At 42.9% G+C, this 26,810-nt stretch overlaps 2 protein-coding genes and 1 non-coding gene across 4 annotated transcripts in view; all 3 read right to left on the reverse strand.

Moving 5' to 3' along the window:
* The window catches only part of ARHGEF6 (Rac/Cdc42 guanine nucleotide exchange factor 6), a 33,666-nt gene extending 17,194 nt beyond the window's left edge, over positions 1–16,472 (reverse strand). For both annotated transcript variants that reach the window (XM_053472899.1, XM_053472898.1), the window contains exons 1-11: positions 16,069–16,472; positions 8,466–8,549; positions 7,735–7,819; positions 7,202–7,329; positions 6,478–6,679; positions 4,838–4,908; positions 4,119–4,213; positions 3,562–3,657; positions 1,433–1,555; positions 1,069–1,207; positions 483–542 (exon numbers count right to left, since the gene is read on the reverse strand). In XM_053472899.1, the coding sequence (XP_053328874.1) occupies positions 483–542; positions 1,069–1,207; positions 1,433–1,555; positions 3,562–3,657; positions 4,119–4,213; positions 4,838–4,908; positions 6,478–6,679; positions 7,202–7,329; positions 7,735–7,819; positions 8,466–8,549; positions 16,069–16,233 (1,248 nt within the window). In that variant the 5' untranslated portion in view covers positions 16,234–16,472. The remainder of the gene's footprint in view (positions 1–482; positions 543–1,068; positions 1,208–1,432; positions 1,556–3,561; positions 3,658–4,118; positions 4,214–4,837; positions 4,909–6,477; positions 6,680–7,201; positions 7,330–7,734; positions 7,820–8,465; positions 8,550–16,068) is intronic.
* A 5,898-nt stretch (positions 16,473–22,370) lies between these two features.
* On the reverse strand, positions 22,371–26,674 carry RBMX (RNA binding motif protein X-linked). Its single transcript, XM_053472904.1, has 9 exons — positions 26,596–26,674; positions 25,321–25,444; positions 25,025–25,131; positions 24,475–24,601; positions 24,032–24,154; positions 23,835–23,958; positions 23,619–23,744; positions 23,438–23,526; positions 22,371–22,967 (listed from the first exon to the last, which is right to left on the reverse strand). Exons 2-9 carry the CDS (start codon positions 25,427–25,429, stop codon positions 22,660–22,662), a joined length of 1,113 nt encoding a protein of 370 aa, XP_053328879.1. The 5' UTR covers positions 25,430–25,444; positions 26,596–26,674; the 3' UTR covers positions 22,371–22,659.
* On the reverse strand, positions 25,208–25,284 carry LOC128504163 (small nucleolar RNA SNORD61). The gene has a single exon (XR_008355396.1). It is a non-coding gene; the product is annotated as a small nucleolar RNA SNORD61 (small nucleolar RNA).
* Positions 26,675–26,810: the final 136 nt, after the last annotated feature.

Below are 26,810 nucleotides of genomic sequence, written 5' to 3' on the forward strand. Positions count from 1 at the left end.
CTTCAAAAATATAAGATTTGATGGGGTAAATTGCATTGGCCGGCTACATATTACTTTACTAAGAGGGTGGTAGATAAGTGGAACAGCCTTCCAGCAGAAGTGGTAGAAGCTAACATAGTAAGTGAATTTATACATGCATGGGATAGGCATATGGCTATCCTTAATATAAGTTTCTATATTCCAGAGTTGCTTATGTGATTGGGAGGACTTTACAACTACAACCGCTGTAGCCTATAAAAGTCTGCAGAGTGTCTACCTTTGCTTTCAGTCAAAATTTCCCCTTGATTCTCAGAGGTCTAATCCACAAGCTTTCCGTTGAACTTCTAATGCTGTCTAAACATTTTATAAATAGCTGCATTCTTGTATTTTGTTCCACAGCACAAACAGATCATAGTTGTGGTAGAAATGCTAAACGCGACTCCTCTTGCCATCACTGCCTGGAGTATGAACGTAAAACAAAGTGAGACATTGACATCACCTACCACAAGAGCTTTAAAGGATGCCATGGCTCTTAGAACATCTTTGTGATCCGGGTGTGCTTCCTGTAAAAGGAACAAAAAAAAAATCTTTATTCTTGAAATGCAATAAAATTGACCTAAAGAGCAGGAAAATAAAACGGTCATAATACCACTACCACCAACGAGCCAACATTAAAATTAACCTGAGACATATAAGCCATATAACTTCTCATTTATCCATTTTTGGTAAAGGTGAAAAAGTAAAACCCTGTATAATTCCATATTATCGTCCAGGACCCATAAACAGCGTGAATTTCTGTACAATTAAATGTGTTATAAGAACAACCTAAACATTGTGCTTTATGTGTATCAATTGGTATACCCTTACAATGGTTGCATAAACCAATCAACAATTAGCAACTAAACATGGCAGTGATAACCCATGGATAGAATCATCCAGATCCTTAGAAGGTAAGACACCTTTCTCTGTGAGTTTTTTTAAGACATATCTTACGCGTGATAATCTCTAAAACTCATTAAAAAGATATATTTAGTGTGTAGCGCTGTAGGATGTCTGCTCGAGACAACAAGTTAAACAACAGACATTCACCTCCATGTGTCTTTCTAGTTCTTGAAGGAGGGTGACATATTTGTCCAGCCTGATGAACGGTTTGCTAAGGCTTGTTGTAAGCATCAGAATGCCTGAGTTTGCAGCTCCTTGGGACTCCATAAATTTCTCCAGCTCATCACTGTGGAACAGAAGCAGAACAAGTTTAGAACCATTATTAGAGAACAGAACTGGGGAAGCTATCCCGGTCTGAATTTTTGCTCTGGGACTTTCCGACTTATGCTTACCTAGATGGTCATTTACTGGAGTTACAGTAAAACAGGACATGCTGGTTTACAACAGAGATCAATAAACAAAACAAAAACAATCAAGAATTGTGGTTCAATAGCACATAAATACCACTAACCTGTGCTGTGTAAGGACATTGACAGCCATGGGGTGATTAGTACAATAGGCGAGGTACAAAGACTTAAACTGATTGAAAAGAGTCAGGAAACAGCTTCCAACTTTCTGTTGGTTTTCTGGCAGCCTGTGAGGAAACAAGGCAAAAATAAATCACTGTATTGATATATACAATAGTCACTGTGGGTCGAAGAACAGCTTTAAAATGATGATTGACTATCATTATGCTCTTAATAGTTCATAAAATCATCCAATTCACATATGATGCATTAACACATAAAATACATTCTCAGCATGGCAGACATATAAATGTCCCAAACACTCAGACGTACACTTAGAAACACACGCAACAATCAGAGATGAGCGCAAGGCCACAGAGCCGAAAGGGGGTGGCTGTATACAGCCTATTTCCCAACCCCAGGATAATGGGTTAAATGGGATGAATGCTACTTATCGCAGTTAACTTTCATTTTCTAATGGGAGAAAGGAAACTGTGCTGCTCTGCCGGTCCGCTCGGCCGGGACATTGGACTCCAGCACCTTTGATCGGTAAAAGTAAAGTTGCACAAGAACAGAAAGGATGCAGCTTTCACATCATTAACAAACCAATTGGGCTACGCTGACATCTAGTGGCTGACTCGAGAACTGTATTCCATTGCCTCGGTGGTTTAACAATAGCAGCAAATTATCACTTAAAATAACTCCTGTTTCTATTGAAAAAGCTAAGCTATAAATGCACGCTTCCATCGTTGATAATGTAACAGCTCACAATTATTTCTTCGGACGGCTCCCAGACACTTGATTGAGAAAAAAATCAATTTACAAAATTCTACATTCTTCCTTTTTTTTTTTTTTTTAACTTTCATTTTTTCTATTGCTAACATGTTTTTGTAAGGCAGATATGCCTAGAAGTGAATGCATATATGATATACAATAACCTTTACTATTGTGGTGGTGATATTATTCACTATTTGTGTGCACCCTCTCACAAGATATAGGCATTTATTACACAAAGGTAGTAGCTGATTTATGGAAACAAATCAAATAATTTCAAGTAATTGTATGACAGCAGCTGTCATCTTTTAAATGCTTGAGGCTACTAATAGCCTTTGCGCCAGCATTTTTTGCTATCACAGCCAGCTGCATATACCCTGCAGTATGATTATCTTTTCACTATTCAGTTCTTTTTACAGAATGTGATTTCCGATCTTCCCTTTCTGTGACAAATAACCATCTGATGATCTGGCCTGTATAAACACTGACATTTGTACCAAATACTTTAATGAGATTCAAGCTGTCACTGGTGCATCTGTTTACAGATCACAGAAACACGAGTTTTTTTGTTTTTTAGGCAAAAAACATTTTGGGGGATCTTAAATGTCCCTGTAAGCCACTAGTTGTTGACTGAGAGGATGTACTTACCCCGTCACTATTCTGTAACCCACCCTGTGTGCACAGTACCCCAAACCTTCTTGCCCCATGGCTTGGTGGTGTACCTCCTATGCCATACCAGACACCTGACAGAGCTGAACCCTTCTAAACTTCTTTCTGCACTACCCAAGACAGGACCCACAATGCAGCAGCAGCTTTAGGTGGTACACATACATGGGAACGCTCTAGGTTTTGCTGGATGACTCCAGGTAAAGCGGGACTTCCCGGCAGCAGCCCCGCCTCCGAAAGCGGGACCGTTTACCCGCATTCAGAAAAGGTAGGGCCCCGGGTAGCCTGAGCCTGGATGTTCCCAGGTATGATGATACACGCCAGGAATTTAGATTATAGACAGGTTGCTATATTGTTTAATCTCAAAGATTGTGTTCAAAGTAACTGTGCCCAAAAACACATCTGCACAGTTTTATGTCCTTTCATTGAGTAGCAAATTCCATTCTTCTGGAAGTTCTAGAAAAGCTGCTTTCATATACTTCTACGGGTTCAGCTTTTTATTGCCAGGCATCTATAGGCCCCAACAATCTTGGGAGATAGAGATTATTTTGTTTTGTCATTTCTCAACAATACCCCTGGTTCCTATGAACATATATACAGATTAGATTTCATTAAAGGATTTCCTAATCGAACCCCTTTGAAAAAAAGAGAAAAACTACCAACAATGCTAAATATTATGGTTTGTAATTCTTACTTTGCACATTCTTCCAACGCCTGACACAGTGTTTGCTGAAATGTGCATATCTCTTCAAAGTTTCCAAGAAGTAAAAGGATGTCCCCAGAGCTGATTCTGGAAAACAAAAATATGTTCATTTATTTTGTACTGTGAAACTAAAAAAAAAAACAAAACAAAAAAAAGTTTAGTTTAAAAATATTCAAAGACATTTGACTCAACAAATAATGTGAACTGATCATCATACAGATAATGATCAGAGTTCCCTTTCTTTGGGCCTTAGAAAAAGCAAAGTGAAATCAAACCCGGACTATGCGTCTATGCAGAGTTATTCTTTTGAATTTTGCCATATTTACATTATTTGAATAATAATGTCTTAGCTCACAGAATCTCTCTTAACTTCCCTATGGGATCAAGGTCATCTGTTAATGCTAATGGAGCTTTGGATAAAGTGGGTGTAAGAATTACTGCTTCAGACCCTTCATTGATCCTCTGGCCCTAACTATGCCAATTTAGTACACATTAGAGCACAAAAACATAGTACATAGGATCCCAAGCAAGAACTTCGCTCTACTTACTTGTCATAGGACTGAAGAGGCCTGAGGTAAGTGGACAGCAATAACTGAAGTTCTTTGGAGAAACTTCTTTCAGTTTCCAGAATATTCTGCAACACCTGTAATAATTTAAGATAATATAATATATATAAAGTAACATTTTCAAGCTGCTTTATGTTAGATACATACATATCTATCCCAGCTCGTAGCCCAATCTACTAGACAGATACCCTGACTTCTTATCATACCGTCTGTGGTGAACAATAGAATGTTGAATGGCCCAGTCTTAATCATCTGACTTCCTAAAGTCTAAAGAGGAACGGCCTTCACTAGGATTGTCAAATAATTAGCTCAGTGTGATGATTGAGCAGGGAATGTCACCCAAAATATCAAGACTGAAAATGAAAGCCTCGTCGTCTACACTGTCATCACCATTCTTTGGTGTGTTTATCACTAATCTGTGGTAATCTGGAGTGTTTTAATCCGTTATTCCAAGGACGGGGAATCAATCCATTCATATTTTCTAAGATTTGGAAAGGAGGACAGTATGTGGTTTTTAATATATATATTATTACCATATATTGAGCACCTTCACCCTCGTGAAAAAGAAACAGCGATTCTTTATTAACTCATAACGTCGTGTTATTCCACGGTTATGTAGAGCTGTCCGTAACCGTTATCAACATCCGTTACAAAGCAATATCAAGCTGCCGTGTATACTACTTGATCCAAAGCATACTTACTGAAGTGTAATAATTCTTCGTCAGCTGACCCGTTTCACTCGCTTTCAGGGCTTTCGGAGACAGAGGTTTGTCTAAATAGATAGCGAGAAATTACATTGCGAATGTATCATAAATAATATGACAAGAATGTGTTTAATGCACACAGTGCAATAATACATATAATAATCATCAAATGATTTCAGGAGGAGAATGTCAGACCTTGCCTAGTACCTTGCGTTGTGTAGTGTTGACTAAACGTGGAGCTTTCCTGCAGTGCAAAACACACATTTCTAACGCACAAAAATCCACAATACTAATGCCGGGGAGGGGGGTCTGGACCGCCAAGTGCTTTCCTGCCGCTGATTGGCTGCTTCAAGCAGCCAATCAGTATTGAGAATTATCAAACCAAAACAGACGCCGTACCTTCAGCCTAAGGTACACATAAAAGTAATCATAGTACATAAAGTACCTTAACATGCATTCTTCTTTAGTGATATTCTAACCTTTAAAACGCCTTCTGACTTTTACACACAAAAGTCGATTTTGGGATATTTATATCAAAATACGAATATATACCGTATTGGCTCGGATATAGGCCGCCCCCGTATATAGGCCGCACCCTAAAAGTTTGGTGCTTTTTTAAAGAAAAAGTTTTTTTTCTTTAAAAAAGCACCAAAAAAAACATGCTGCCACTGTCCTCCCCCCGAAATACGCTGCCGCTGTCCTCCCTCCCCGCGATACGCTGCCGCTGTCCTCCCTCCCCGAGATCCGCTGCCGCTGTCCTCCCTCACCGCGATCCGCTGCCGCTGTCCTCCCTCCCCGCGATCCGCTGCCGCTGTCCTCCCTCCCCGCGATCCGCTGCCGCTGTCCTCCCTCCCCGCGATCCGCTGCCGCTGTCCTCCTCTGCCCCCCCTCCTCGACTTACCGGAGCAGACTCCCGGGTGTCTTGCGGGGCCGGCGAGGGACATCTACGCAATACGCGTATGCAACTTCCGGTACCGGAAGTTGCATGCGCGTATTGCGTAAATGTCTCCCGCCGGCCCCGCAAGACACCCGGGAGTCTGCTCCGGTAAGTCGGGGGTGGGCAGAGGTAAAACGCTTAGATAACCTCCCGTGCCGGCACCCCCCCCCCGTGAGAAGTGCTGGCAGGGGAGGCTGTCTGAGCGTATCGGGGAGAAGGATGCAGGTCCCCTGCACCGCTGCGGGGGATCTGTATCTTAACCCCGCTGCCTGCCCGGCGCCCGGGACTGCATGTCCCGGGCGTCGGGCGCTAGAGCCCGAATATAGGCCGCACCCCCACTTTAAAAACTTAAAGTGGGGGAAAAAAGTGCGGCCTATATTCGAGCCAATACGGTATATACACACACTCATAGATTATATATTCACACATACACACAGTAAAGAACTGCCAAAATATAAGGTTTGATTTTTTTGGATCTTTATATAATATTTACACAGTAAAGAAAAGCAAATTTTTGGTAATTTTTCCCAAATTCAAAAAGCCCCAGAAGTGCGTATAACATTTCCTGCTACCGCCAACTAAAAACCATTAAAATATACAAAGGCACAGTTCGTATTTGGTGTGGTTCGGTGGAACGCTTTAATTCAGAGGACAATCAAACAGTAGAAGCCACAGCCGTGTAAGTCCGCTCAGCTCTTACCATTGGGCTTCACCTCTTTCACGTAGTTACTGGGGAACCAGCCACTTTTGCCACCGAGCGTGCCTTCCCACCAGCCTCCGTCCTCCACCCTGGTGACGTGGATAGTGTCCCCTTTACAGAACGAGAGCTCGTCCTCATTTTGCTGCTTGAAATTAAACCGCGCTTTCACAATTAACTGACAGCTGCCATTCCCTGTCATATCCTACCAAGAAAAAAAGACAAATTTTTTTTTTTTTAATTCAAAACAGCGTCCAAGCTGAGGAGTAAAAACAAAGGGACAAAAATTGGTCTTAAATCTCAATAATTTCAGTTTTAATGCTCAGACTGAGCTTCTCTCTGCATCAGTTGGTGTAATATTTTCAAAAATGATTACTACAGGAATGATAAGTGCGAGGAATCACCTTCCAGCATAGGTGGTGTCAGATCTTTTAGTTGGGGAGCCTAACGCTCCACCTCAGCAGGAACTAAACGCAAGAACAAAGGTTGTTATTTTTGGGAAACAAGCTGGTAGTAGAGGCAGCCGGATCTTCATATCCATTAAATGCGGCAAAAATATAAGGTTTAGATATTCAAAAATGTCCAAAATAAGCCGCCACATGGCAGGTCAATAGTTAGAGGCTCCGCATTAAATGAATGCAATTAACATCCATAATGCAGCCAGTCAAAGGATTTATCGGTCCCATAATTGCAAAATGCAGATGGCCACACTTGGGAGGAAACTTACCAGAGCTTTTGATTGTCTCTTCAATACTCTCGTAGAACAATCTGTTCCTTGGGAACTAACAGGAGTGCAGGCTGCAAAGCTATGAGATTGTGATAATGTAAGGGAGCATGGTCTCCCCGACGCCTGATCTGGAAAGAAGTTAATACACAAATAATTATGAACTCTGGGCTCTCGAGAAGCATCGTAGCAGCTACCCTTTCAACAATGGTGTTTTATTTCTTATGGCACATTGAGTGCTACACAGCATGAGCAGAAAGCATACTTGCGTATGCATCCTGTTTTCACTAGACATTGGGGAGGTAGAAATAGAAAGATATGCCTCGTTTTCTAACTTCAGTAACTAAAGAATGCATGTTCCAAAGTGTATGCATTAAAAACTGTGCATTTTAAATAAAAATAAGTAATAACCTTGAATACACCCCCCCATCATGGTCAGTGATACAAAACAGAAAAGACAGACAGCAGAGCTGTTAGCAAATGTGTCCAGGAGTGTGTTCTTCTGTACACTGGACGAGGAGGACGGCGTTTCTTACCTTCGGTGGCTCTGTTGATGGCGGAAAGAGTGCTCAGGACTTTTGAGAAATTTTCACCGGCGTAGAGATCGCTCGCGTCGAACAGCTGTGGAGACAGAGGCCGTGAGAGAGAAGTGTGTAATATTTTTGGGTCTTGTGACCTGCTGATGGAGCTCCCTGCGCGACCAGGTGTTTCCTACAGGAGCGCTTCGGTTGCTTTAAATACATTTGTAGTCAAACTTTGCAATGTCAGAAACATGCAGCCACATGAACATCATTTCATTCGCATCGTAATATTAACACTTCAAACAACAAAACCCTATCCATGTTTTGCTTAAATGTCTGACTGCATATGTTGAGCCAGACCACAAATTTCCGATTAATTTGGCTTTTTTGCTGCATAGTGTGATGCACTCAATCGATATTTCATTAAAAGACAAATAATCCCATCTCCAGACACGTTAAAGCGCATTGATTAACGAAGTGTCTTTTGAAAGAGAGTCACAGGGCAGCATTTTTTTTTTATTTTTTTTTTTACTCATCGCAGCGCAATACGGATCATCCTCTGAAGCTTAATCTCCATCCTACAATCACATATTGAGTTCATTTGGACAATTTCTTCCCTATCGTGTAATTCTAAACAACGAAGCATCTATTATTTAACATGTTACCGCGAGTACATTTCGTTTGGTCCCGTGGAGGCTGCTAGACTTTATCCATTACAGATAAATGTGATCTCCGTCAGCACTCACCTCCACCCGCAGACTGGTGCATGCCTTCAGAAAATCCCGGATGTTTTCTAGGCACTCCGCTTCACTCTTGGGCTCCGGAAAAAACTAAAAAGAACAACGTAAGATTGAAACGTACAGACCGATCAACTGCAAATAATTATAGTATCGCACTAAACACATGCAAGACACGGAGACACTTTGGGATCTCCTATATGCATTATTGCAGCCCTCTTAATCAGCCTCCACCATTTCCCAAAACTCTGGGAGACTTGGGTTGTTATCCTCACTACGCCAGCCCCTCTGTTGGCTCTTCATCGTTTTAAAGATTAAAATCTGAACTCCTAACCCCTATATACTGCTTCCCAACTGCTCCAAACTTGAGGTTCTTTGATGTAGTGGCCGGCTAAGCAATATATGGCCATAAAGTGTGACTTAATCCCCAATATTTATACCAGTTAAGAGAACTACCGTATATTCCGGCGTATAAGACGACTTTTTAACCCCAAAAAATCTTCTTAAAAGTGGGGGGTCGTCTTATACGCCGGGTACTTACCAAGCCGGAGGTTCCCACGAAGCCACCAATCTCTCTAATCACTACGCGCCGGCTATTGATGCCGAGCGCAGGGATGCCGTCATGTCCCGGCGCCCGGCATCAATAGCCGGCGCGTAGTGATTAGAGAGCAGGGAAGCCGAGGTCTGAAGTGCCAGACCTCGGGCTCCCACAACTGGATGGAAGAAAGAAGACAGAAGATAAGGTAAGAGATGGGGAGAAAGGGACAAAGGGGGGAGAAATTATATATTATATATATATATATATATATATAAATACACACACACACACACACACACACAGGTGTGTATATATATATATATATATATATATATATATATATATATATATATATACATATACACACACACACATACGTGTGTGTGTGTATATATATATATATATATATATATATATATATATATATATATATATATATATATATATATATATATATACACACACACATATATACACACACACACGTGTGTGTGTGTATATATATATATATATATATATATATATATATATATATATATATATATATATATATATATATACACACACACATACATATACATATGTGTGTAAAGGCAGGGGTGTGTGGTGAGGGCAGTGTATAAATGTGTATGTATGGACAGGCATATGTGTAGATATATATATATATATATATAGATATATATATTATATATGTGTGTGTAAGGGCAGTGCATGTATGTATATGTCAGCAAATCAACCAGCAAATCACCGGTAAGGTACATTGCTTGCCGTGATTGGCTGGTTGTTGTACGCTGGGTAGAGGGGTAGTCTTATACGGCGAGTATAGTCCAAACTCTATATTTGGACTGTAAAAGTTGGGGGTCGTCTTATACGCCCAGTCGTCTTATACACCGGAATATACGGTATCCTTTTAAAACATCTCAACCTGCATTGTGTGAGCGACACCATCACTTTCTCCATGCTTTAGTATTTTCAGCCACCAATTTTCTACACTGCAATCAGATCATCCTTACCCAAGCAGAACTTAATATATCTCAATCCCTTCCACCTCCTAATAGAATAGAAGCTTCAGAATGAAAGGTTCTGTAACAGCATATTACGTTTATCACGTTTCCTTCATTGGTTGGCAGGGTGCGCTTCAGTCTCTTCTATAGGACTAAAGGTTCTCGGGATCCCCTTGGAAATTCAGGGGATGAGAGAAGTAAATAATTTGGCGCTCTGTGTGCCGGTATAATCTTCTTGCGCTGTTTCGTAGCGAATGCAATCATCTCCAGTCCTCAAAGCACAAGATTTCAGTATCTTCTCCTATTAGCTCAATCAGCCTTACCCACAGATCAAAGTCTGACGCAGCCATCCAAATTTCGCAGCTGGAATTGAGACTCATCAGACCAGGCTACGTTCTTCCAGTCTTCCATTGTCCAATGTTGGTGAGTCTGTGTGAATTGTAGCCTCGGTTTCCTGTTCTGAGCTGACAGGAGTGGCACCCGGTGTGGTCTTCTGTTGCTGTAGCCCATCTGCTTCAAGGTGCGACGTGTTGTGAGTTCATAGATGGTATTCTGCATACTTTCCTTGTAACGAGTGCTTATTTGAGTTACTGTTGCCTTTCTGTCATCTCAAACCAGTCTGACCATTCTCCTCTGACCTCAACAAAGCATTTTCAGCCACACAACTGCCGCTCACTGAATATTTTCTCTTTTTAAGACCATTCTCTGTAAACCCTAGAGGTGGTTGTGCGTGAAAATCCCAGTAGATCAGCAGTTTCTAAAAATACTCAGACCAGCCCGTCTGGCACCAACAACCATGCCACGCTCAAAGTCACTTAAATCCCCTCTCTTCCTCATTCTGATGTTTGGTTTGAACTTCAGCAAGTTGTCTTGACCACATCTACATGCCTAAATGCATTGTTGTTGTCATGTGATTGGCTGATTAGCTATTTGTGTTTACAAGCAATTGAACAGGTGTGCCTGATAAAGTGGCCAGTGAGTGTACATTCTGGAGATCCCAACAATCTGCTTCTGGACCATACCACTTTTACTTCAATAACGTAAGAAGTCCTAAAACTACCTTATATGTAGGAAAGACATTTACGGGTGAACTTATCTTGAAGACACAGTATGAAATCATTTTTATAAGCGTGTTATCGCATACACCGCTACGTACACAAACACTTAAGAAGCAAGGTTATCACAAAAAGATTAGCCGTGCCATGTATGTTTAACATCTGAGCTCAAATAACTACAGCTGTGCTACGCAGGGAAATAGAAAGGCAACAAATGTTCTATGATATTATTATGATAGAATATTCTACCAACCACTAAGCTGAACGTCAAGTCTCTGTTCCCAATATTATATGACTTTGGACACACACCTCCTGCTGCCTGTGTCCATTTCTCACACAGAAAGTGCTTCCATTCATTTAATGGGGGTGTTTTTCTGCCAAAGTCTGGCTGCTTATAGACCCAGACTGGCACTCTGGGCAAACGCCTAACGTCCAACAGTTCCGCATACTTAACTTATACTGACGCTCCAGCGGCATCCGACCTGTCATCTGTCATCTTCCTCTTCACTAGTATCTTACACTTATTCCACCTTGACTAATACTGTAGCCATGCTGTTGCCAGCCTCTGCCACCATGCCCTCTTCTTCATCTCAGTGACACCCTTTTCCCTTCTCAGTCCTGAACAGTATGGCCTTGTGTTGCCAGTTTCTCCTGATACCCGAACTTGGGACCCCTTAGGTGGCCATCATCATCATCAGCATGACCGTTCTCATTATACTCATGCTTGTCCCGTACTGGGTGTGGAGAAACATACTAGAACTTCTCACTAGCATTTCTTCTACATCATGTGTCTGTCTGTCACTCAGTTCTCCATCTACCCCTAACTGTGTGAGCAATGGCCCTCTTTTCACTTCTCTCCATGCCATCTGCTTGCTTCATCCACTCCATTCACTTACATTCAGTCATCCTTGGCACACCAGGTCACGGTCAACCCTCAGACAGTCGCTCACACAGTCTATTGTGACAACATTGTGCATTCCTGTGAAATTGGCAGTTTATTTTCAAACTACTTGCAAAGTGATCTGGATGTGGAAATGGCGCACTAGGATAGAGCCCTGCGCGGAACTGTTTTCTTAATCCTGCTCCCACTGAATTTCTGATCACTCCCGCAACTCATTCACAGATAATCATTCATTCCATCAATCACACATACTGGTTCATAAAACTCCCCCACCCGCTTACCTAAACTGTAGATTTCCCGCGCACTCCCACAAGGCTGTCTTCGTGTTGGTCACACACAGTGTCTCTTCTCTTGTCCCGCCCGAGGGAAGCAGGAACAGAGCAGAGTCATGTGACGCGACAAATTCACGTGACCCTGCTGGGTTCCTTGGCAGAACAAAAGAAGAGACGCTGTGTGCGAGCAACGAGAAGGCAGCCTTGCAAAACTGCGCGGGATTACTGGGACCCGCAGTTGTCTGACCGCCCGCAACACCCTAAAAAAACGCCCGCACCCACAAGTTTTTTGACAGGTCCCACAGGACCCGCATCCCCACGCAGTCCTCTACACTAGGAGCTGTGGTGATGATTTATGCGCGCTAAACGTGTATGTATTAAACAGGGCAAACGCTTTAGGGTACAATAAGTGTGAATGAAAACACCAAAGCATCTCAATGCAAAAACAGGTAGTTGCGGCCATATAGAGAAAACGTCGTAAAGAAACAGTTTCTAATCATCAGACGCAATACGATACCATACATCACATTACTTTCACAAACAGAATTGCCTTTTTTCCTGCAGGAAAGTGTATACATTTTACATAAACACCCAAAAACGTATGGAATTAACTTACTTATCTGATATACAAGACTGTCGGACGGCAAAAAGCTGGCACTTAACCCTTACGTTGCCAAAGAAGAAAAAAAAAAAAAGAATCAGAGTTATCGTTCTGCCAAGGATGCTGCAGCTCCAGAGCTGGAGCATACTGTCCCATCCTCAGAGACATAGAAGCGGGCTATCACAGGCAGGAAGAAGCTCCCATAAAAACCCCATTAGACTCCCTGAAAATGTCACTGAACGAGGGCTGAAGCGGGCAGGCAGTGACTGTCCGCATATATCAGCCACAAAGTCGGAGGGTATAGACAGGATTCTATGTATTTAGAATGTATAAAGTGGCCCTTGGCTACCAAATGCAGTAAAGTACATATGATGGTTGGAGTGTACCTAAGAAGGAGCTAATTGCATGACCCAGACCTGTTGATAAAGTATCCGAGTTCCAGCAGACAAGAAATATGATCGAAAGGAAAGAATCCCAGGTGCTACTGACCTCTCACACAGCCTGGCAGCCCACTTCATCACTCATGCAATCTACCCTCAGTGACAGGAAGAGAAAGCAAACTGGGCTGGAAAACCTCTCCGGACCAATCAGCAACTCACAAGGGGCTGACCAATAGCAGCCCAGAAAATCTGCCAATGTGTGCAAGGATTACAACATCGCATTCAGGAAGCAGGCAGAGTGATTGAGGCTACAATACCACAGAGAAGCTGAAACATGTTAAACACAGACCACGTGATTGGGTGGAAAGCAGTGCTTTGGCGCCACCTGCTGGATAATAGTCTGAAGTAATTTGCCTGAACAGAAAAGGAGAAGGAAGGGGTCACTGAGATGCAGGTAATGCCACAAGCTGGGGGGTCTGCATCTCTATAGAAACAGATCATTCTGTGTAATAAAATATGTAACACTTTTCATCAGCACTATGGATTTAAAAGACTTAAATACATTTATTTTGGCCACGAGCGCCGACACAAGAAGCGGGATACCAAACCAGCACTGTTTTTCCAAAAAGGTATTCTATCTATAGAAGCAGTTTCACTTAATTGCTGCCCAGCGTGATACTTACCTTTATAACTAAACAAAGTACTCCTCCACGGTCTGCCAATTCTTAACACTGATTGGCTGCCTGAAACTGCAGGAAAAGACTGCCTGAAGCTGCAGGAAAGACTGCCATTGAAAACAATGGGTGCATACCATGCATGCACACAGGTGAACTCATTAGAGACACCCCCCTGCGACATTTGTCGAGCCAGGAGATTCTAAAAGGCTGATCTGGGAAAAAGTTTATATATTCTGCGCGGATTGATGTCATTTTCACTGTCTGCTCTCTTCACGCCCATTGGATGGACCTCATACATTAGTTTTTAAAGGTTGTGGGGAAGTTTTGTCATTTTTTTCCGTCATAAAGCTCTCATCACTCACGTGTGACGTATCAGTGAGTAAACAAGATGCTTTGCAACCCTTACTAAGTGAATAGACCCAAAAACTTTGCTGCAGCAGAGTTCATTCACGAACAAGCATATTTAGCACCCACGAACTCCAGGGACCAGCTTCTTCCCATCATGGATTGTTAAAGCACAATTTTCCCGATTCCCATTATATCGCACCTATTCAGCTACATCACACGCAGGTTTCCGTTTCAGGCAGGGCCCTCCTCACCTGCTCTTTCTGTAGGTCAAACTTATGTTATATACTATTTGTCATGTCCTGTCTACCTATTGTACAGCGCTACGGAATATGATGGCGATATATAAAACAATTAATAATAATAGGTCTGCATTGGCTAAACACAGACTGCCCCACTGAGGAGCATAATGCCCCTTGTAATAAAGCACGGGGGCTGCTGCTGCCGCCGGGGGCTTTGTTGGTCTAGGCCAATAAGCAGATATCAAAACATTGTGACTTGATACGAGGAGAGCGGAAACTATGAGGAGGAAGTGAGGACAGCGATGAAAGTGTGAGCGTGTGAATGATTATCAGGGGCGAGCGTGTGAATACTGATCATGGCCACTTTGCTCCCTTCCCCCATTAAAAATGTTGGAAAGCATGCATGGCATCTGCGGCTCCTGAAGACTGCGCTGCCTCTTTAGTGCTGTGCCGAGGACCTGCAGATCTTCAAATATTTTATTTAATTAAAGGGACCATCTATTGCCCCTCGAAGGACTTTGATATGCATTCTTTACCAAAGAAAAACAAAATGTAAAAAGTACTTTTAGGAGAAGCTTCAGGTCCAGAGCTGCAGCACACTGCCCACTGCATGGCAATGCTTTTGTGTTTTACATTCAGCGGGGGCAGTTCTTGTGGAAGAGGTTAATGTATTTATAGAGGGATTCTGCACAGCCCCCCACTGCATTCATACAGGACAGGGACACAAAAATGTAAGGAACACTAAGCTATTGCATGCATTATCTTACATATGATGTAATAATTACATAATAATACAGCAGTTCCCCATCTCTGCTGTTGGTACAGAGGCCAGTTAAGGCTTCCCATGCCCTGTAAAACCCCCATATCTCAAAAAATAAAATAATGATTAATAATAAATATATAGTCCTAGCTGATCTGATTCATCCAATAGACTATAGATCGATTTTATTGGAAGCTGCAGCTTTTGTGCAGATCCGGCCACATTGGGTGTAAGCATGTCTGATAGTCGAAGTATGTTAGGGTGAGTGTGTAAGCGTGAGTGTAAATGTGTAGGTCAGTTATGGGGGGGGACAAGGGGCTGATGGGGCCACTTGGCTTTACTTGCCCTCCCCAGATTACTTGCCATGGGTTTTTGAGCATCCTATTTTTGGAGAGATATTTGCCCCGGTTGCCCCATTCCCCAGCCTCTGCATTGAACTGCCAGGGCGTTTCACCAGCCCCTGTAACCTACTTACAGAGCAGCGGCACTCAGTGGGTTAACTTAAATCCAGCGCTATCACGTGACCTGTAAATTATGCAAAACCTTGACACTTGACAAGACGGGACTCGCTGCGGCTTCTGAATTATTAACCCCTTCTGGCCCCCGGTGGCCTAGCCCGTTCCTAGCGTTGGTTCAATAGGTTGCGAATAATCGGATAAGGTTTTACCCCCAAAATGTTTTCTCTATTCAAACGAATTATTGCGCCGTGGTTTGGCGAAGAGACTTTTGAGACCTGGGTTTGCATATACGAGCAGGGCGTCTCCCAGCCCTCTGTCACCCCGGTAATACATACACGATAAAGAAAAGCATCGATCGCCAATGTACGAAACGTGTTACCTTATCCACTGATCCCGGGAGCAGCCGGTTCATCAGCCTGCAGAGCACAGCGCCGTCCCTGAGGCTGCATTTTAAGAAGTCCTCTGGGTCGCAGATGGTTTTCTTGGGAGAGTTTAATACCCCCAGGGAGATGAGCCATGTGACGGTCTGCTCCTCCGGGTTCATAGCGGTGCCGGGCAGCTCGGACAAGTCAGCCGCCTCTGCGATCGCATCTGCGTCACTTCTTCCTTTTTTTGCGCGGGTCGGGCTAACGTTCGCAGGCGCCGCACCATATAGAGCGACAGGCAGGAAGCGCGCGGCTCCGTCTCCGGCCGGCTCTCAGCTTCTCCTCAGGTACTTCGCAATGCCTGCCTCTAACCGTCTGATTTCCGCCGGAGTCGCACGCTTTTGGCGCGACGAGGGCATCCCTGCTTAAACAGCGGTGACTCCGCGGTAATGGGAACCTGGATGTATTATGAGGCGGAAAAGGGAAACAAATTCCCAAACAGGCTAAAGATAAATTGTTGCTTTTTAGAACTAAACATAAAATTAAAAACTTTTTTACCTTTTATTTCTAATTCATTTTTTTCATGGAAGAATTTATTCCTTTTCTGTGTGGAATTAGAAATAAAAGGTAAAATGGTTTATTTTTTTGGTTTGATGCGAACGACACCCTGAAGGCGGCGGCAATGTCAGAGGAGCTGCTTTACTCCATAGCGGCCGTTACTTTTCAGGTCAAGTTGCTTAACAAGAAGGGGTTCGTTCACTAATAATGAGGGACAAATCCTGGCGGTTTTCTCCGTATAGAGGGGCCGAGTTGGCCCTGCATAATGCATTATTAATTGTGTAAGGCAATGTTTTTAAGGTACGCTGCAGCCATCATCTTTCCTTTAATGCATATGATGGCTTGCAGGGTGTCCCGGAACTCCCCCATATGCATTTACCCCCCCCCCCCCCCCAGCTAAATGCTGTGCGGGAGTTATGTTGGGCTGAACGTATGTGATATACCTGCCTCCCAGAGTCCCATCACCTCCGGCACTGTAAATACTCCCATTGGGTTTAATGGGAACTCTTTCCTACTGCTGATTGGTCAGGCATGTTGGACAACGAAGGAAGAGGGCAGCTGCTGCGGCAGGGCTGCAGCTACTAGGCCAGATAAGTAGTCAGAGTCCCTCTTCTTTAGACGGAGTGGTGGACGTTGCTGATTTAACTATACATTATGCAGCCAAGCTCTTCCTGGTACAGAAGATCACTGGGGTTGGCCCTTCACAATGCATAGTGAAGTGAAGGAGCGAATACACAGCTCTCCCTTTAACGAATAGACGTTAGAAGCCTTGGCAGAAGTGCCCCCACTAGACACCAGGGATTCCGGAGCACGGGGGACAAGTCTGGGGATGCATTGTAAGTCTGTGCCAATCTGCCTCCCTGATATGCCTTATACTCTGCTATTTTCCACTCTGCCCACCAGCTATGCCTTATTCCCTATTTGCCAATCTGCCTCCACTCCGATATACCTTATACCCCCTATATGCCCCGCCCCCAATTTACCGATGGATCCATAGACTCCGCGTCAAGTGGGGCAGCCGGTGGACATCTGCGTGTAGACAACCTCCGCTGCTATCCGGGACTTCTATGGCTGAGCACCAGAGGGTCATGTGATGCTGGCGCTCCGTCATAGAAGCCCTAGAGGAAGTGCTGGTAGCAGCGGAGGTTATCTGCGCGCATTGCACAGGTGTTCACCGGCTGCCGGAGAGGAGGATCCAGGTCCCCTGCGGCGCTTCGGGGGATCTGGATCAGTCTTGTGGTCTCTGTTTGAGGTCTGATTATAAGATGACCTCGAATATAAGACGGTGGGTATTTTTCAGAGCGTTTTCTTGATTATAAGACAAGGGTTTTTCAGAGCAAATACGGTTTTGTGTTTGGGTTCTTGTACCTTTTGTGTAGTGTTTTTTATCTGATTCATCAAAAAAATAATTGATAATGAAAATCATCGTTAGTTGCAGCCCTAATGATAACCCTGGAAGAAAGAATCACAAATGAGCAACTAGGAATCTTAAAATAAAAAATGGTCAATTGCAATTTTATGGTTTATTCTCGCAACAAATATTGAAGAAAGGCAAGTTTTATAGTTTAGGTTTATGCTTTAAATGGGGGAACCTACATACACAGAGCAAGTTAATAGGTGCATCATTTTCCTAAGAGCCCCCACCCTCATGGTGAATATGCAATTAGATGAGGCCATACATACTTGCAGCTTATCTTCCTTCTGGCTGAGGGCTTTGGGAGTTGTAGTCCACAAAAGTGTATCAGTCCCTTAGTTTGTAATGAAAAGTGTATTGATGTAAATTGAGACCTTCATTGGGCGTTATTCTGATTCCTCCCCGTGGCATCACTGTCTTTTAGCATCTGAGGAGTCACGCAGTAAAATGGCGGATTCTGTCTAGTCTTCTACGACGCGATGCTGTTTTTAACGGATTTATCGGCGTAATGTTTTACGGTGGCCAATTTTATTTCGGAGGGGACCTGTTGCAGCAGCTGATTGTGGCCCTCCAGGACAAGTACTTGTGTGTGGATAAGACGCCTGTTATCCACTTGGTGATTCATAGTTCATCTTCTTTTACGCCCAATTTACCTCCACATTCAAGCTACGGGTTGCGTTATCCATTTCCCCCCACATAGAAATCTAATCTAAAAAGCCGCTCAGCCCCTTACCAGAATTTCTGCCAGGGCGGCCCCCGTATCTCTCGTTCCTCCGGCTCTGGGGACACGCGTGTTAACGTCCCACACGGAACATTTTGTCTGCTTACAGGAGCTGCTTAAAAACATTTGGATGACAATCACAGGACCATGCCCCTTACTCGTACCTTTACAGAAAACACCACGTTAAATGCCATGGGAGCTGCCGTGGCACAACCCACTATCCCGGATTTATATTTTGTCCTGCGGTCTTCATAAAAATAGAAAGCTACAGTGTTCTCTACGCTTCCAAGCCCTGTTACTGTTATTCTAAACAGCAACTGCATCTCTAGCAGCACAGCGCCCTCCTCGCCCGTTTTCTGTCACATACTTGTGTCCCATTTACCCGATGTGCAGCATTTTAATAAAATGGTGTTACACAAGTAATTTAATGTCGATACTTATGTCTTGGAAACTGACATTATACACCATACGCTAAATGGATAGAGGCAAAAGGTGATAATTGTTGGCCTTATTTGCATGCACCTACCCAGAATCCCTTGTGATCGTGGCAGCACCGTGAGATTTGAGGGAACAAGCAGCCTTCTGGCTTGTCTGGTGTCTGTAGATGAGTGTTTAATAATGCTTCTACATACCTCTAAATTTTAGTGTAAGGGTTTTCCCCCCCATCACCTTTACTCACCATAACTTACATAATGCTATACCCTAAATGAAAGAGTAATCCAGAACCACCACCTTCCACACCCAGCCAAGATAAATCTCACAACTCCCTGCCTACTTCCAGGCTCAAGAGCACAGAACATCCGAACCTTCACGCACCAGGAGTTCCCATAGACAGAGTCCCAGGTTTGTGGTATGGTGACATGTCCTCATTTTGTATTTGACACTTGAAACTATTGCTATCCAAGCCATGTCCTCCCTACATGTTTAGGACGACTCCATTTTACTGCACGGAGACACAAGTTGTGTCATTACCGCAGCTGAGGAATTAAACTCCATGAATGAATGAATGATTTTACACACCTAGTGAATTATTGAAGCAGTAGCCGATCGCACGTACGCCTCTGAAACGTGGCATTAGCCGACTTCACTTGGCATTCTAAGCACGTGCAGACATGTTTACTCATTAAAGACAGCTAAGGAGAAGCTGCATGAAAAACTACATTTGCTAAATACCTATATCACGTAAAATGCACCAGAGCCCCCGCAGTTTAACATGGAGTGCTAGAGTCTTACTACAAGAGCCTTATGGAAATTTTTACTGAATTTCAGCCACAAATATTAACCCCTTAAGGACAATGGGCGGTCCCTAAACCCATTGAAAACAATGCTTTTTGAGCCCGTACATGTACGGGCTTTGTCATTAAGGGGTTAAATGTGATTTCTTTTCTCAAAAAAAAAAAAAGTATGATTTAGACAGGAACCAGGGACTTCAGAGAGTTCCTGCTGATCTTGGATGCAACTTATTAACATTTGTTAGACTGGATGGAAGAGAAAGCAAAACAGAACTCGACAAGCGCAAAAGCAGTCTAACATTTCTAATGCCCGCATTGTTAAAAATCTCTAATTTGTGCAGTTTTTACAAATAAATACACAATGCCATTTCCAAAAAAAGTTAGTGATTTTATTATGAATGTACAAAGATCAAAAAACATAGTATAAATGCAGTTGAAGAACATTGAGAGGAAAAACACTCGCCGTTACCAACTAAATTGTGATTTTAGTGGGAACATAAATTCAGCTAACAGCAATGGACCGGGGGCCACGGGCCAAGCACTCGCATCACCTACAGGTAGAGCGGACCAGCAGGCATGGCTGCTTTACCTGCAACCTCATCTGTATTCCTAGTATGGGAAATTCTATGTAGGAAGCAATTTAAAGGGGCTCACATAAGAACCATTCACTCCATATCCCAGTTTTTGCTGCTCATTGGCGACAAGCCTACACCATGTGACTATTAACCTCTACCACGTTAGACGGCCACCTGTTTACCACTCAGAATTAAAGCTTCCAAACATAAGCGAGATTCTCTCATCTTGTACTTTGTTTAATCACTGTACTTAAATGTTTAGTAAACCTCTCCTCCAACCTACATACTTATGCCTGTTGACCCCCCCCCTTTATTAGTTCATACCTGTATATCTTACCAAGTGCATAACCGCTTAGATTTCAGTTAGGTGTAATAGTGAAAAGCATAGGTGCAAACGCTATCACACCTAACCTGAACGACTTCTCACCGTCTCGTGACCGTACCAGCTTTACCAGTTTGTGTGTGTCAGGCCACATCCGCTTTTGGCCAAGTTTACCTTTCTTTACCTGATGATCTCAAACCATCACTTCCTGAAGCTCCGCAGGGATATTCCTAAAGAAAAGATTAAACAATGTCAATGTTTGAGTTTTAAAACAGGCATATCTGACAGGTTGTCATGGAAACTGATCTGTACAGTCCCGTGAGCAAAAATTGAGGGAAATTCTAAAGTTCTTTTAACACGCTAGAGGACAATGCTTTGCAGAAGCTGAATAGCGCGCCTTCAAAATCACAAGTCATACGCCAATATACTTGGGTCTTACCAGAAGCACTAGACCATTGGTGGGTCCTTCAGAAGCAGCAGCTCTCAGGACATCACGTCAACCTGGAACAAACACGCAACATGAGAAGTCGCGTTCCAAACAATCATACCCACCCTTACGTACATTACCACATCTGCACAGCGTTTTGTTTGGAAAGGAACATTGGGATCAACTTATGGCATGTAGTTTCCACTGAGAATTGCCACGTTTGAATAAGATTTGTTGGGTCTTCAGAATATCATTCAAGTTTTTGAACCAAGGGTTCTCATCGTAAGTATGCACGTGGCCACAAGCTGCGTTCGTGTTTTATGCTTTGGTTTGACATCCGTGGCTAGTTACGGCACATTGACGGCCCCAAACAGCACATTTCACATGGGTTTTTAGTATCTGTGAAATCTTGCCCCTATATCAAATGAAGGCATCCATTTGTCTAATTGGTTATTTTTATTCCAAGAATACAGTTGTTTAGAATTGGTATCCAGCAGTGCCTTTCCACGTTTCAATAAAACTCACTTCCATTAAGTACAGTACATCTGTACAATGTGGATATGACTTAGACTGTACAAAAAAAACTAGTTGTCTGCTTACCCCTCATTGCAGTTTCTTGGGCATTTGGTGGTTTATAGCAGAAAGATTCACTTGGTTTAGTCTCATGATCTTTTGAGGCCTCTTTGGATTTGGTTCTTCCGTTAGCCTTTAGAATCATTCCTTTGAAAGTGACACTACAGATTTGCAAACACATTGAAAGTAACAGCACATACGGTTTTGCAGCTTCTGTGTTATGGGGACTACTTGGTTAACCGTAGATTAAAACGTAAAAAATCTTTACAAGTGGGCAGACCGTCCCGTTTCATGGAAATTGTATGTAGGGTGGGTGAGCGTTATCCATTGTTTTGATTTTACTGGACTTAAGCTTTATGATCCATTAGAGCCCATTTGAGTCACATTTGTTAACGTGGGCTCAGATTAAGCAGCACACTTTAATTTACAAGAAACATTTGTTATGTCTTGGTCTCCTTTGGATACGATGGGTAACCATTACAAAGCAAGCTTGATTTTGAGTTTCAGTGAAACTTTACTTTGGAAAAAAAAAACTAAAAAAAAAAAAAACACAACACTAGTACATAGTTCAAACTACACATTTACATAGCATAAACATCTAACAAAATGTGAAGCTTAAGCAATTAAAGTTCCTCCCAAGGGGCTAAAATTCACGGAGGACAATCTTACAGGTAGAAAAAAAAAAGATAAATAAAAAAACAGTTATTGTAGTCCGCTGGTGGAGGCAGAACAAATGCCATTTTGATTTGTTTGTACAATTTTTTTTGGTCCATGCCTTTGAATTTAGTATCTGTTCCTGCCACCTCCTCTATCAGATCTGCTTCCACCGCGGCCACCACCTCTGGGAACGCCACGGCTTGAGCTGCTGTAAGAGTCACGTGGAGGTGGGTATCCCCTATCCATTGAAGGTGGCAGTCCACGCTCTTGTCTGCCAACACGCTCTCGCCCACTTGAGTAGATATCATTTCTGCTGCTTGAGTAACTGTCTCGGCCTCCATATCCATCGCGAGCGCTGCCATAATCATCATAACGACTGCTTCCACCATATGATGGTGTGGGCCCTCGTGCAGGTGGAGCACTACGTGAGTTACCTGCAGGGTCAATGGTCAGGCAATAGGGCAACACTATAAGTTACACATGACATTTTACTTTGATATTTGCAGCTTATTTTACTTTCTTGTACGGTGTGGGTTTTTGTAAGTGCTGCCATGTTTGAAAAGCTAGTAGAATGGTTTTTTGTTTTTCTAGTTATATCTATAGATTGTTTTAATTGACGAGGCACACTTAATAGTCTCATTTGTGTTACGATCTCCAGTACTGCAGCTTTATGAGGATTATTTTGCCACATGATATCCAGGGAGTTTCATTTGCTTCATTGGGGCAAGGTGTTGGTTCTTGCTGTAGTGGGACTTAAATTAGCACTCCATGTGAGATGTATGTATTGTCTGCCTCTGCCCCACATAAGCTATTAGTGTTCCATTTGCCATTATGAATTTTGTATCTTCACTGTGCGCAAATAAGTATCCTGTAAAACAGAAGACTTAGCAAAATGACACCTTACCATATGGCTCATACGAGTCTCTGTAAGAACCTCCACTTGGATGATCTGAATAATCTCTGTCACGACCACCACCATAGCCATCACGATCACTGAAATCAGAAAAAAAAAAGTTATGCAAACTGGCTAAAAATGTTAACAAAAAAAAAAAAATCAAGCTGTTTATTTTAAGAATAGAAAATACCTATATCCCCGAGATCCATAGTCATCACGTGAACTTGAATGCCCGTAATCACGATACGCATAATCTCTTGGAGGTGGTGCATAATCTCTGGAATCTCTTGAATTTTGATAATCTCTACCGGAGTAACTGTTAAAAATCAGAAAATGTAATTAACCATTGCGGATGAGACTCTTAAAAAGCAAAATGTGTAAATAAGGCATACCAACATCACATTACCTATCATATCTATCCTTTGTGCTGTATCCATCATCTCGAGGAGACATGTAAACATCTCTGCGTGATGGCATCGGCTCTCTGCGTGGAGGCCCTCCATACCCATCACGTTCACGGGACAGTGGAGCTGCAGAGATAGGTTTATTATTTTTTGCAAACCTAAATGCAAGCAATACAGTAACAGATTGCAATATTCTTACCTCGTCCACCCATCCCACTGCTTCGAACAGGGCCTGAGGGAGCAGATCTTTTAGGTGGAGGGCCACCGCCACTTCTTGGTGGGGGCCCTCTTTTTAGTGGCATTTGCCCCCTTGATGAGCCACCTACAGAAAAAAAAATTTAAGCATCAATAGTCATTCCACACTACTAGTACCTAAAGCACCTGGTTTTATTCTTTACAGTTACTGCCGTTTTAGACGACGCTCCTGTAGGATATACACTTGTGCAACTCAACCAGAGTGACTGTCTATCTAGAATTAGAAACCAAGGATCCAAAATAAAGGCCTGAGTGACTTATTTCGCTAGAATAAGGAATTCATACTGCTTACAGGTATTACAATCACTTGCACCATTTGCTTGGGTTTCTTGTATAACAGCATTAAATACACAACTATAAGCATTCCCTTTCGATAAACTGCATTACCTCCTCTGGATCCCCTGAGACCTCTTGGGGGACCACGACTTCTGGGAGAGGTTGGTGGACGTCTACTTCCTACCCCAAACATTGGTTTAGTGGCTTGCTCAACTTTAATGGGTTTTCCATCCAAAGCCTGCAGAGTGAAGTAAAGTTAAATATATTAATCCAGCAGCAGTTAAAAGCTAGTCTACAGTGCCATGCCATAACCCACATTGGGGTTTATTCACTAAACAGAAAGGTGGTTTGAGCTTCCTCACTTCACCATTATGAAGGGCAAATGCCGCAAGGTTTTCCTATATGACAACAGAAAATGGACCAGTGTAATGTATAAAAAAATACAACTCATTTATAGTAAATAAGATAATTCCAGTCATTGAGGTTTAAAACCAGGTAAGGCAAGTGTATATGGGGGGATATACAGAATGGCTCTACACAGGGAAAGTATTAAAGGGGTCACTTACCTACCATATACATTGACATGCATATGATAGGGCCCATTTAAATTAAAGCTAGCCTTTAATTTAACAGTTTTTCCAATCACAAGACATGAGCATACCTTCCCATTCAGCTCCCTTGCAGCATCTTTTGCATCGCCTGGACTCTCAAATGTGACAAATGCAAACCCTCTGGACTTGTTTGTTTCACGATCTTTCATTAGCAGAACTAAAATAAGGATAGACAGTTATAAATTATCACTTGATATTCTCAGTAACACCCTGCCACAGACATTTTAGGACAAAAGCTCAGAACTTCTTAGAGGACAATTTGGCTTTTATCAGTTCAAGACTTGAATCAATGCCAAGTGTTCATCACCGCTTTTGAACAAACTAATGGACTGACAAATAAACGTACCTTCTACGATGCGCCCATATTTACTGAACACCGCTTCCAAAGCCTTCTCATTCGTCTCGGTGTTCAAGCCACCGATGAAGAGCTTGCCTGGGCGGTCTGCTTCCACCATTATGAAACAGTATACCTGAAACAAAAGCAAGTGATAAGTAACAGCTGCAATCCGCATGCTGAGCACGGCCTAGAAAGCACACTTCGTATACAGTCTGCCCCAGATCTATTCTCCAACGCCAGGAATGGTTCAGGGATCTGTAGTTGAACTTAATCTACCTCAGCTAAAACCATCGCCCACCTCAGAGCTCCAGTGCTTGATCATAATCACAATAAATTAATTCCATGGATTAAGCTAAAAAGGCCATTCTGACCCTAGACCAATAATGCAAAGAAATCTATATAAAGGCTCCATCATTTGGGCTGCTCAGACGTCCGTTTCCTCTGGGGCTACCAGCAGATGGGCCACGTGTACAAGGAGAAGGCCTATAGCAAACCCTAGCAATGCCCAAGGGCATTCGACTTGTTTCCTAGGCAACTGCGCCTTATCTAGAACTTTACGCATTCATTTTTAACTTCATAATAAAAAGGGCCAGAGATCGAAGGCTTCCCGCAATATTTTGTGGTTCCACATAAATATAGCAGAGCATCGATTTTTACCGGGAAACGTTTCGAGAAAAGTCAGTTTCATTTCATTCAGAGACCAAAAGAACTAATTATCGAAGCTTAAGTCTCAAAATAAGCTACTTAGGGATGATAAAAACCTTCGCACACTATTACAGCAAGGTTAATGGCAACACCCTAGCCACAAAATGGCGGCCAGCGAGCATGGAATGGTGTCTGCACACAGCATGCTCGGGACGGAGCGGCAGAGTCCATCATGGAGTTTTAAGATTATCTGCCCGACAATACAAAACAAATAAAAGGAAAAAAAATAAAACCCGGGTCTGAACACTATATGAAGTTACCTCACGAAGCGCCCGGACACAAAAAAAACCCAAATAACATTCCGGGGGAGCACCAGTAACCCCCACACGCAGCAGGGATAGTATTTAGGGCGAATCGTTTTAAAATGCATGGAGCTCGTCGTTAATCTTTAGGCACCATGCTCTCGTCAAAATGGCGTCGCTCCCCCGCACCAAAAGACGACGACTACTACTACTACTTAAAAACTAAGCTCCAGCGAAGTGTCTACAGAGTCACGTACCCAACACTTAACATTACACTCGCAATTAACCCCTTTCCGCTACGAACATAAACCGAAACACGCAAATAATCGGCCCTTACCTGACACACCAAGCAACCGACCTCCGACACGCAATAAAAATGACCGCAAACAAAGAATGCGGATAACTTAAATAGGAGTGACGTCACTGCGCCAAAACGAGGCCGCTATGCCCGGATGTAAGAACAGACGAATGGTAATGAAGCCACGTAGTCATATGACCCGTCCGAACACACTGCTGTCTCCGCGCTGTGCCCCGCCCTGCAATGTCGCCATC

This window comes from Spea bombifrons, chromosome 8 (assembly GCF_027358695.1).
Source record: "Spea bombifrons isolate aSpeBom1 chromosome 8, aSpeBom1.2.pri, whole genome shotgun sequence".
NCBI classification, from domain to species: domain Eukaryota; kingdom Metazoa; phylum Chordata; class Amphibia; order Anura; family Pelobatidae; genus Spea; species Spea bombifrons.

Excerpts from the sequence above, each read along its gene's own strand:
- RBMX (XM_053472904.1), bottom strand. The coding sequence starts at position 25,429 with ATGGTGGAAGCAGACCGCCCAGGCAAGCTCTTCATCGGTGGCTTGAAC. Across the intron at positions 25,132-25,320 it reads ATATGGGCGCATCGTAGAAG|TTCTGCTAATGAAAGATCGT; the intron begins GTACGTTTATTT and ends TCCTTATTTTAG. Across the intron at positions 24,155-24,474 it reads TCTCAGGGGATCCAGAGGAG|GTGGCTCATCAAGGGGGCAA; the intron begins GTAATGCAGTTT and ends TTTTTTCTGTAG.